This window comes from Leptodactylus fuscus, chromosome 5, assembly GCF_031893055.1.
Source record: "Leptodactylus fuscus isolate aLepFus1 chromosome 5, aLepFus1.hap2, whole genome shotgun sequence".
Taxonomy (NCBI): domain Eukaryota; kingdom Metazoa; phylum Chordata; class Amphibia; order Anura; family Leptodactylidae; genus Leptodactylus; species Leptodactylus fuscus.
In genome coordinates, this window is record NC_134269.1 from 222,004,937 (window position 1) to 222,016,980 (window position 12,044).

The 12,044-nt window shown below is 51.2% G+C and overlaps 1 protein-coding gene across 1 annotated transcript in view; it reads left to right on the top strand.

Annotated features, from left to right (window-relative positions):
* Nucleotides 1–6,917: 6,917 nt before the first annotated feature.
* LOC142205146 (solute carrier organic anion transporter family member 1C1-like) overlaps nt 6,918–12,044 on the top strand; it is a 48,967-nt gene continuing 43,840 nt past the window's right edge. The window contains exons 1-7 of the mRNA XM_075276507.1: nt 6,918–7,052; nt 7,446–7,579; nt 7,718–7,824; nt 8,054–8,200; nt 8,291–8,389; nt 8,553–8,798; nt 9,723–9,887. Of these exons, the coding sequence (XP_075132608.1) occupies nt 7,035–7,052; nt 7,446–7,579; nt 7,718–7,824; nt 8,054–8,200; nt 8,291–8,389; nt 8,553–8,798; nt 9,723–9,887 (916 nt within the window). The 5' untranslated portion in view covers nt 6,918–7,034. The remainder of the gene's footprint in view (nt 7,053–7,445; nt 7,580–7,717; nt 7,825–8,053; nt 8,201–8,290; nt 8,390–8,552; nt 8,799–9,722; nt 9,888–12,044) is intronic.

Genomic DNA, 12,044 nt, shown 5'->3' on the forward strand with positions numbered 1-12,044 from the left:
CCCAGGAGCCCCACAGATATCTGCCCCCAGGAGCCCCACAGATATCTGCCCCCAGAAGCCCCACAGATATCTCTGGGGCTCCTGGGGGCAGTTAACTGCCCCCAGCAGTTTGGCAGATCAGTGCCCTGGGAGTCCCAGTTCCATTGTGTGGCCCCTGTCCCTTGGGCCCAGCAGGTAACCTACAGGTGGAGCAGTTTGTCTCTGTCAGGAGGAGTTACTGAGGGTTCTCTGTTGCTCCTCAGGGCAGTGAGGATTATACACAAGTGCTTCAAAACACAAAATAACAAATCCAGAGAGACGAGGTCTAAGTGTGCACCGCGGGCGGAGAGATGGACTACAAGTCCCAGAGCCAAAGTCACAGCAGATCCTAGAGAAAATAAACACCTAGAGTGGCTATCATCATCCCTGGTGGTCTGGGGTAGTGAAGGGGTTATTAGCATCATCCCTGGTGGTCTGGGGTAGTGAAGGGGTTATTAGCATCATCCCTGGTGGTCTGGGGTAGTGGAGGGGCTATTATCATCATCACTGGTGGTCTGGGGTAGTGAAGGGGTTATTCGCATTATCCCTGGTGGTCTGGGGTAGTGAAGGGGTTATTAACATTATCCCTGGTGGACTGGGGTAGTGAAGGAGTTATTATCATCATCCCTGGTGGTCTGGGGTAGTGAATGGGGTTATTAGCATTATCCCTGGTGGTCTGGGGTAGTGAAGGGGTTATTAGCATTATCCCTGGTGGTCTGGGGTAGTGAAGGGGTTATTAGCATTACCCCTGGTGGTCTGGGGTAGTGAAGGGGTTATTAGCATTACCCCTGGTGGTCTGGGGTAGTGAAGGGGTTATTAGCATTATCCCTGGTGGTCTGGGGTAGTGAAGGGGTTATTAGCATTATCCCTGGTGGTCTGGGGTAGTGAAGGGGTTATTAGCATTATCCCTGGTGGTCTGGGGTAGTGAAGGGGTTATTATCATCATCCCTGGTGGTCTGGGGTAGTGAAGGGGTTATTAGCATTATCCCTGGTGGTCTGGGGTAGTGGAGGGGCTATTATCATCATCACTGGTGGTCTGGGGTAGTGAAGGGGTTATTAGCATTATCCCTGGTGGTTTGGGGTAGTGAAGGGGTTATTAGCATTATCCCTGGTGGTCTGGGGTAGTGAAGGGGTTATTAGCATTATCCCTGGTGGTCTGGGGTAGTGAAGGGGTTATTAGCATTACCCCTGGTGGTCTGGGGTAGTGAAGGGGTTATTAGCATTATCCCTGGTGGTCTGGGGTAGTGAAGGGGTTATTAGCATTATCCCTGGTGGTCTGGGGTAGTGGAGGGGCTATTATCATCATCCCTGGTGTCCTGGGGTAGTGGAAGGGTTATTAGCATTATCCCTGGTGGTCTCGGGTAGTGAAGGGGCTATTATCATCATCCCTGGTGGTCTGGGGTAGTGAAAGGGTTATTAGCATTATCCCTGGTGGTCTTGGGTAGTGAAGGGGCTATTATCATCATCACTGGTGGTCTGGGGTAGTGAAGGGGTTGTTAGCATTATCCCTGGTGGTCTGGGGTAGTGAAGGGGTTATTAGCATTATCCCTGGTGGTCTGGGGTAGTGAAGGGGTTATTATCATCATCCCTGGTGGTCTGGGGTAGTGAAGGGGTTATTAGCATTATCTCTGGTGGTCTCAGGTAGTGGAGGGGCTATTATCATCATCCCTGGTGGTCTGGGGTAGTGAAAGGGTTAATAGCATTATCCCTGGTGGTCTCGGGTAGTGGAAGGGCTATTATCATCATCCCTGGTGGTCTGGGGTAGTGAAGGGGTTATTAGCATTATCCCTGGTGGTCTGGGGTAGTGGAGGGGCCATTATCATCATCCCTGGTGGTCTGGGGTAGTGAAGGGGCTATTATCATCATCCCTGGTGGTCTGGGGTAGTGAAGGGGTTATTAACATTATCCCTGGTGGTCTGGGGTAGTGAAGGGGTTATTATCATCATCCCTGGTGGTCTGGGGTAGTGAAGGGGTTATTAGCATTATCTCTGGTGGTCTGGGGTAGTGGAGGGGCTATTATCATCATCCCTGGTGGTCTGGGGTAGTGAAAGGGTTATTAGCATTATCCCTGGTGGTCTCGGGTAGTGGAGGGGCTATTATCATCATCACTGGTGGTCTGGGGTAGTGAAGGGGTTATTATCATCCCTGGTGGTCTGGGGTAGTGAAGGGGTTATTAACATTATCCCTGGTGGTCTGGGCTAGTGGAGAGGCCATTATCATCACCCCTGGTGGTCTGGGGTAGTGAAGGGGTTATTAACATTATCCCTGGTGGTCTGGGCTAGTGGAGAGGCCATTATCATCACCCCTGGTGGTCTGGGGTAGTGAAGGGGTTATTAGCATTATCCCTGGTGGTCTGGGGTAGAGAAGGGGTTATTAGCATTATCCCTGGTGGTCTGGGGTAGTGAAGGGGTTATTAGCATTATCCCTGGTGGTCTGGGGTAGTGAAGGGGTTATTAACATTATCCCTGGTGGTCTGGGCTAGTGGAGGGGCCATTATCATTACCCCTGGTGGTTTGGGGTAGTGAAGGGGTTATTAGCATTATCCCTGGTGGTCTGGGGTAGTGAAGGGGTTATTAGCATTATCCCTGGTGGTCTGGGGCAGTGAAGGGGTTATTAGCATCATCCCTGGTGGTCTCGGGTGGTGGAGGGGCTAATATCATCATCACTGGTGGTCTGGGGTAGTGAAGGGGTTATAAGCATTATCCCTGGTGGTCTGGGGTAGTGAAGGGGTTATTAGCATTATCCCTGGTGGTCTGGGGTAGTGAAGGGGTTATTAACATTATCCCTGGTGGTCTGGGCTAGTGGAGGGGCCATTATCATCACCCCTGGTGGTCTGGGGTAGTGAAGGGGTTATTAACATTATCCCTGGTGGTCTGGGCTAGTGGAGGGGCCATTATCATCACCCCTGGTGGTCTGGGGTAGTGAAGGGGTTATTAGCATTACCCCTGGTGGTCTGGGGTAGTGAAGGGGTTATTAGCATTATCCCTGGTGGTCTGGGGTAGTGAAGGGGTTATTAGCATCATCCCTGGTGGTCTCGGGTGGTGGAGGGGCTAATATCATCATCACTGGTGGTCTGGGGTAGTGAAGGGGTTATTAGCATTATCCCTGGTGGTCTGGGGTAGTGAAGGGGTTATTAGCATTATCCCTGGTGGTCTGGGGTAGTGAAGGGGTTATTAGCATTTTCCCTGGTGGTCTGGGGTAGTGAAGGGGTTATTAGCATTATCCCTGGTGGTCTGGGGCTGTGAAGGGGTTATTAGCATTATCCCTGATGGTCTGGGGTAGTGAAGGGGTTATTAGCATTATCCCTGGTGGTCTGGGGGTAGTGAAGGGGTTATTAGCATTATCCCTGGTGGTCTGGGGGTAGTGAAGGGGTTATTAGCATTATACCTGGTGGTCTGGGGCTGTGGAGGGGTTATTAGCATTATCCCTGGTGGTCTGGGCTAGTGAAGGGGTTATTAGCATTATCCCTGGTGGTCTGGGGCTGTGGAGGGGTTATTGCCTTACTTTGTCTAGGGGGCGCTGTATATCAGTCTGGGCAGTTAATGCTCTTCTAGGTGTGACTGGAGTAAAGTGACTGCAGCTCTGGGAGTGACTAGAGACTCCCTCCCTGCGGTGGGGCAGTGTGTGAGCGTCAGACAATGGGGCCCCGCACTGGACGTCACCTTCCTGTATGGCCTCTAGCTCATGGGGAGACGACGTCAGCGAGAGAATGTCAGCAATGTCCCCCGCTAATTGGGGAAGAGAAAGGAGCATTATCCAGGGATCAGCCAGTGTGTGCCGCCAATATAAGGGGAGACCTCCCAAGCCTCAGCCACTCCGCCTGCACAACATGTACCCCGAGGTCTGAGGCTGCACCAAGAGCTGCAAGGTAAATAACCCCCCCACACACACCCAGAGCTCACTGACATATCACCAACATGTGACAGAGCGCAGTACAGAGAAGACAATACACAGCAGTGCCACAAAATAGCAGCACACTCCTCTCCTGAAATACTCTGTGCTGCTGAGACACTGCTCCTCCCACTATGAAACTGTGACCTCCATTATAAGATCAGCACACTCCTCTCCTTAAATACTCTGTGCTGCTTAGATACTTAGACCTACATGTCATTAATGAGTGGGGGTGGCTCTGCAGGACAAGTACTCACACGGCCACTGCACATGTCGGCGCCATCATATCCTTTATAATTCTACAGATTTGGTTCTGCAGCAATGGATCAATTAAACAGAGAGAGCGCGAGGTTGTGCTCAGGAGGTGCAAGATCGTCCTCTGTGTGTCAGTGTCATGTGCTCCAGCCCAAGAGGAGCCGCTGCGGAGGACTAACAGTGCGTATGACAGGATAACATGTACCTGACATGGGCTGTATAATCTGTATGTAGTGAGCTCCCCCTAGTGGTGACTGTATAATCTGTATGTAGTGAGCTCCCCCTAGTAGTGACTGTATAATCTGTATGTAGTGAGCTCCCCCTAGTGGTGACTGTATAATCTGTATGTAGTGAGCTCCCCTAGTGGTGACTGTATAATCTGTATGTAGTGAGCTCCCCCTAGTGGTGACTGTATAATCTGTATGTAGTGAGCTCCCCCTAGTGGTGACTGTATAATCTGTATGTAGTGAGCTCCCCCTAGTGGTGACTGTATAATCTGTATGTAGTGAGCTCCTCCTAGTGGTGACTGTATAATCTGTATGTAGTGAGCTCCTCCTAGTGGTGACTGTATAATCTGTATGCAGTGATCTCCTCCTAGTGGTGACTGTATAATCTGTATGCAGTGATCTCCCCCTAGTGGTGACTGTATAATCTGTATGTAGTGAGCTCCTCCTAGTGGTGACTGTATAATCTGTATGTAGTGAGCGCCCCTAGTGGTGACTGTATAATCTGTATGTAGTGAGCGCCCCCTAGTGGTGACTGTATAATCTGTATGTAGTGAGCTCCCCCTAGTGGTGACTGTATAATCTGTATGTAGTGAGCTCCCTCTAGTGGTGACTGTATAATCTGTATGTAGTGAGCGCCCCCTAGTGGTGACTGTATAATCTGTATGTAGTGAGCTCCTCCTAGTATAGACTGTATAATCTGTATGTAGTGAGCTCCTCCTAGTGGTGACTGTATAATCTGTATGTAGTGAGCGCTCCCTAGTGGTGACTGTATAATCTGTATGTAGTGAGCTCCCTCTAGTGGTGACTGTATAATCTGTATGTAGTGTTCTCCCTCTAGTGGTGACTGTATAATCTGTATGTAGTGAGCTCCTCCTAGTGGTGACTGTATAATCTGTATGTAGTGAGCTCCTCCTAGTATAGACTGTATAATCTGTATGTAGTGAGCGCCCCTAGTGGTGACTGTATAATCTGTATGTAGTGAGCTCCCCCTAGTGGTGACTGTATAATCTGTATGTAGTGAGCTCCCTCTAGTGGTGACTGTATAATCTGTATGTAGTGAGCGCCCCCTAGTGGTGACTGTATAATCTGTATGTAGTGAGCTCCTCCTAGTATAGACTGTATAATCTGTATGTAGTGAGCTCCTCCTAGTGGTGACTGTATAATCTGTATGTAGTGAGCTCCCCTAGTGGTGACTGTATAATCTGTATGTAGTGAGCTCCCTTTAGTGGTGACTGTATAATCTGTATGTAGTGAGCTCCTCCTAGTGGTGACTGTATAATCTGTATGTAGTGAGCTCCTCCTAGTATAGACTGTATAATCTGTATGTAGTGAGCTCCTCCTAGTGGTGACTGTATAATCTGTATGTAGTGAGCTCCTCCTAGTATAGACTGTATAATCTGTATGTAGTGAGCTCCTCCTAGTGGTGACTGTATAATCTGTATGTAGTGAGCTCCCCTAGTGGTGACTGTATAATCTGTATGTAGTGAGCTCCCCCTAGTGGTGACTGTATAATCTGTATGTAGTGGCTCCCCCTAGTGGTGACTGTATAATCTGTATGCAGTGAGCTCCCCCTGGTGGTGACTGTATAATCTGTATGTAGTGGCTCCCCCTAGTGGTGACTGTATAATCTGTATGTAGTGAGCTCCCTCTAGTGGTGACTGTATAATCTGTATGTAGTGAGCTCCTCCTAGTGTGACTGTATAATCTGTATGTAGTGAGCTCCTAGTGGTGACTGTATAATCTGTATGTAGTGAGCTCCTCCTAGTGGTGACTGTATAATCTGTATGTAGTGGCTCCCCCTAGTGGTGACTGTATAATCTGTATGTAGTGAGCTCCTCCTAGTGGTGACTGTATAATCTGTATGTAGTGGCTCCCCCTAGTGGTGACTGTATAATCTGTATGTAGTGAGCTCCCCCTAGTGGTGACTGTATAATCTGTATGTAGTGGCTCCCCCTAGTGGTGACTGTATAATCTGTATGTAGTGAGCTCCTCCTAGTGGTGACTGTATAATCTGTATGTAGTGAGCTCCCCCTAGTGGTGACTGTATAATCTGTATGTAGTGAGCTCCCCCTAGTGGTGACTGTATAATCTGTATGTAGTGGCTCCCCCTAGTGGTGACTGTATAATCTGTATGTAGTGAGCTCCCCCTAGTGGTGACTGTATAATCTGTATGTAGTGGCTCCCCCTAGTGGTGACTGTATAATCTGTATGTAGTGAGCTCCTCCTAGTGGTGACTGTATAATCTGTATGTAGTGGCTCCCCCTAGTGGTGACTGTATAATCTGTATGTAGTGAGCTCCCCCTAGTGGTGACTGTATAATCTGTATGTAGTGGCTCCCCCTAGTGGTGACTGTATAATCTGTATGTAGTGAGCTCCTCCTAGTGGTGACTGTATAATCTGTATGTAGTGAGCTCCCCCTAGTGGTGACTGTATAATCTGTATGTAGTGGCTCCCCCTAGTGGTGACTGTATAATCTGTATGTAGTGGCTCCCCCTAGTGGTTGCTCTTTGTCTCTCCAGGTCTTTCTTTCCTCCATCAGTTTTGTGTATTTTGCAAAAGCTCTAACTGGGAGTTACCTGAAAAGTTCTATAACTCAGATAGAAAGAAGATTTGATCTCCCCACATCCCTGGTCGGCGTTATCGATGGAAGCTTTGAGATTGGTAATGGTGATGTCAGGCTGTCACCCCCCCTGTACCCCCAGTGTCATTGTACCCCCAGTGTCACCCCCCCTGTACCCCCAGTGTCACCCCCCCCTGTACCCCCAGTGTCACCCACCCCCGTGTACCCCCAGTGTCACCCCCCCCCGTGTACCCCCAGTGTCACCCCCCCCGTGTACCCCCAGTGTCACCCCCCCCGTGTCACCCTCCTGTGTACCCCCAGTTGTCACCCCCCTGTGTACCCCCAGTGTCACCCCCCCCGTGTCACCCCCCGTGTCACCTCCCCCTGTGTACCCCAGTGTCACCCCCCTGTGTACCCCCAGTGTCACCCCCCTACACCCCTCCTCTACTCCCAGTGACTGATACATTGTGACGAGCTCTCCTCCTCTGCTGCAGGGAATCTTCCGTTCATCACTCTGGTCAGTTATTTTGGGGCGAGGCTGCACCGACCACAGGATCATTGGTTTGGGGTGTCTGGTGATGTCACTGGGAACCTTCCTAATGGCGTTGCCCCATTTTCTTATGGGTCGGTGAGTTTTGCTCTATTTATCTGGGGTCTCCTAATAGTGACCACTGGAGGCGGAGCCTGGAGAGGGGGAGGGGGGCTGAGCTGACTGACACCTCTTTAAAGGGACAGTAGTCCCCAGTGACGCTCATTCCATCCGCAGTTACACGTATGACGGCGAGCCAATCCAGATGTCCAATTCCAGCTCAAGCCCCTCCCCCTGCCTGCAAGATATCGCCAGCCAAAAATATTCCACCATGGGCAAGTCAGGTACCAGATTGTGGCAACCAAGTGTTCATCCTGAGCTGCCTGCTTCATGAAGAGTATGTCAGACTAACAGTGAAGACATGAGCTGACTGACACATCAGTGTGTGACAAACAAGAACCTGCTCAGACTCTGTAGTGGGGGGCGAGTCGAGGGGAGGGGAGGGGGCAGCTGGTGGGGGGGGGGGTATTTGGGGACACCCCCGGGGGGCTGATCGGTGTCGTCACTCCTCAGGGTGTCAGCGCGCTTCGGAGGGGTCTCTGTGGATCTGCATCTTGTTGGGGAATCTGCTGCGAGGAGTCGGGGAATCTCCCATCCAGCCGCTCGGGATCTCGTATATGGATGACTACGCCGCGGAGGAGAACGCCGCCCTCTACATCGGTAAGCGGAGGCGCCCGGGGGTCACATCATGGCTTCTGCTCCAGTCCCCCCCAGAGCTGCGGTGTAGCGGTGACCCTGGTGCTCTTGCAGGCTGCGTCCAGACGGCGGCGGTCATCGGCCCCATATTCGGCTTCCTCCTGGGGTCCCTCTGCGCTTCGCTGTTTGTGGATGTCGGATCGGTGGATCTGGGTAAATAGACGATGGCGAGGAGTTGTAGTAGATGTAACGGGCCGGAGGTGGAGACTGAGCAGCCGCTGGTCACAGCTGAGGGACTGTTACATTGTATCGGTGTAGGCCTCGCTCCTAGATTAGGTCTCTAGGTCTTCTCAGTGACCGCCATGTTTGTGTCCAGACAGAGTGACCATCACCCCCCAGGACGCGCGGTGGGTGGGGGCCTGGTGGCTCGGGTACCTGGTCGCCGGAGGGATAAGCGTCCTCGCCACCGTGCCGTTCTGGTTTTTACCAAAGGAGCAAACAAGATCGGAGCCGAGGAAGAATTCGAGCACCTCCTCCGAGCAGTCGCGCTTCATCCTGGAGGAGCTGAGAGACCGGAAGGTTCCACCGCAGGGGGGGCGGCGGCTGCTGACTATGGCCAAAGGTAGGAGGAGGGGGCGCTAATACTTATACAGGACAGGGGGGGCGCTAATACTTATACAGGACTACTAACAATGGACAGAGGGGGGCGCTAATACTTATACAGGACAGAGGGGGGCGCTAATACTTATACAGGACTACTAACAATGGACAGAGGGGGCGCTAATACTTATACAGGACTACTGATAATGGACAGAGGGGGCGCTACTACTATACAGACTACTGATAATGGACAGAGGGGGCGCTAATACTTATACAGGACTACTAACAATGGACAGAGGGGGGCGCTAATACTTATACAGGACTACTGATACTGGACAGAGGGGCGCTAATACTTATACAGGACTACTGATACTGGACAGAGGGGGCGCTAATACTTATACAGTACTACTGACAATGGACAGAGGGGCGCTAATACTTATACAGGACTACTGACAATGGACAGAGGGGCACTAATACTTATACAGGACTACTAACAATGGACAGAGGGGGGCGCTAATACTTATACACGTACTACTGACAATGGACAGAGGGGGCACTAATACTTATACAGGACTACTGATACTGGACAGAGGGGGCGCTAATACTTATACAGTACTACTGACAATGGACAGAGGGGCGCTAATACTTATATAGGACTATGACAATGGACAGAGGGGGCGCTAATACTTATACAGGACTACTAACAATGGACAGAGGGGGGCGCTAACACTTATACAGGACTACTGATAATGGACAGAGGGGGCGCTAATACTTATATAGGACTACTGACAATGGACAGAGGGGGGCGCTAATACTTATATAGGACTACTGATACTGGACAGAGGGGGCGCTAATACTTATATAGGACTACTGATACTGGACAGAGGGGGCGCTAATACTTATCAGTCCCATTCCCCAGGTCTCACTACCGCCCCCTGTCTTGCAGGCTTCCTCCCCTCCCTGCGGACGCTCCTGGGTAACCCCGTCTTCTTCCTCTTCCTGTGCGGCAGCGTCTTCCACTATAACTCCCTGGTGGGAATGGTGACCTATAAAGCCAAGTACATGGAGCAGCAGTACGGACAGAGCTCCGCCCACACCAACGCCGTCATCGGTCAGTCCCAGAGCAGCACAGCTCCTACTCCAGTCACATCCAGAGCAGCCGCCACTCTGCTGCAATGTATTGTGGGAGATGCAGGAGGTTTTATGATATCACACTGGTGTACTGCCCCCAAGAGGTTCAGGCGTCTCTGAGCAGCACATCCCCCCAGCCCTGCAGATAGATAGGTTACTGTCACCAGACCCAGCATATCACCCCAGCCCTGCAGATAGATAGGTTACTGTCACCAGACCCAGCATATCACCCCAGCCCTGCAGATAGATAGGTTACTGTCACCAGAACCAGCATATCACCCCAGCCCTGCAGATAGATAGGTTACTGTCACCAGAACCAGCATATCACCCCAGCCCTGCAGATAGATAGGTTACTGTCACCAGACCCAGCATATCACCCCAGTCCTGCAGATAGATAGGTTACTGTCACCCCAGCCCTGCAGATAGATAGGTTACTGTCACCAGAACCAGCATATCAACCCCAGCCCTGCAGATAGATAGGTTACTGTCACCAGACCCAGCATATCACCCCAGCCCTGCAGATAGATAGGTTACTGTCACCAGAACCAGCATATCACCCCAGCCCTGCAGATAGATAGGTTACTGTCACCAGACCCAGCATATCACCCCCAGCCCTGCAGATAGATAGGTTACTGTCACCAGAACCAGCATATCACCCCAGCCCTGCAGATAGATAGGTTACTGTCACCAGACCCAGCATATCACCCCAGTCCTGCAGATAGATAGGTTACTGTCACCCCAGCCCTGCAGATAGATAGGTTACTGTCACCAGAACCAGCATATCACCCCAGCCCTGCAGATAGATAGGTTACTGTCACCAGAGCCAGCATATCACCCCAGCCCTGCAGATAGATAGGTTACTGTCACCAGACCTAGCATATCACCCCAGCCCTGCAGATAGATAGGTTACTGTCACCAGACCCAGCATATCACCCCAGTCCTGCAGATAGATAGGTTACTGTCACCCCAGCCCTGCAGATAGATAGGTTACTGTCACCAGAACCAGCATATCACCCCAGCCCTGCAGATAGATAGGTTACTGTCACCAGACCTAGCATATCACCCCAGCCCTGCAGATAGATAGGTTACTGTCACCAGACCCAGCATATCACCCCAGTCCTGCAGATAGATAGGTTACTGTCACCCCAGCCCTGCAGATAGATAGGTTACTGTCACCAGAGCCAGCATATCACCCCAGCCCTGCAGATAGATAGGTTACTGTCACCAGAACCAGTATATCACCCAGCCCTGCAGACAGATAGGTTACTGTCACCAGACCTAGCATATCACCCCAGCCCTGCAGATAGATAGGTTACTGTCACCAGAACCAGCATATCACCCCAGCCCTGCAGATAGATAGGTTACTGTCACCAGAACCAGCATATCACCCCCAGCCCTGCAGATAGATAGGTTACTGTCACCAGAACCAGCATATCACCCCAGCCCCTGCAGATAGATAGGTTACTGTCACCAGACCCAGCATATCACCCCAGCCCTGCAGATAGATAGGTTACTGTCACCAGAACCAGCATATCACCCCAGCCCTGCAGATAGATAGGTTACTGTCACCAGAACCAGCATATCACCCCAGCCCTGCAGATAGATAGGTTACTGTCACCAGACCCAGCATATCACCCCAGCCCTGCAGATAGATAGGTTACTGTCACCAGACCCAGCATATCACCCCAGCCCTGCAGATAGATAGGTTACTGTCACCAGAACCAGCATATCACCCCAGCCCTGCAGATAGATAGGTTACTGTCACCAGACCCAGCACATCACCCCAGCCCTGCAGATAGATAGGTTACTGTCACCAGACCCAGCATATCACCCCAGTCCTGCAGATAGATAGGTTACTGTCACCAGACCCAGCACATCACCCCAGCCCTGCAGATAGATAGGTTACTGTCACCAGACCCAGCATATCACCCCAGCCCTGCAGATAGATAGGTTACTGTCACCAGAACCAGCATATCAGCCTGACCCTGCAGATAGATAGGTTACTGTCACCAGACCCAGCATATCACCCCAGCCCTGCAGATAGATAGGTTACTGTCACCAGACCCAGCATATCACCCCAGCCCTGCAGATAGATAGGTTACTGTCACCAGAACCAGCATATCAGCCTGACCCTGCA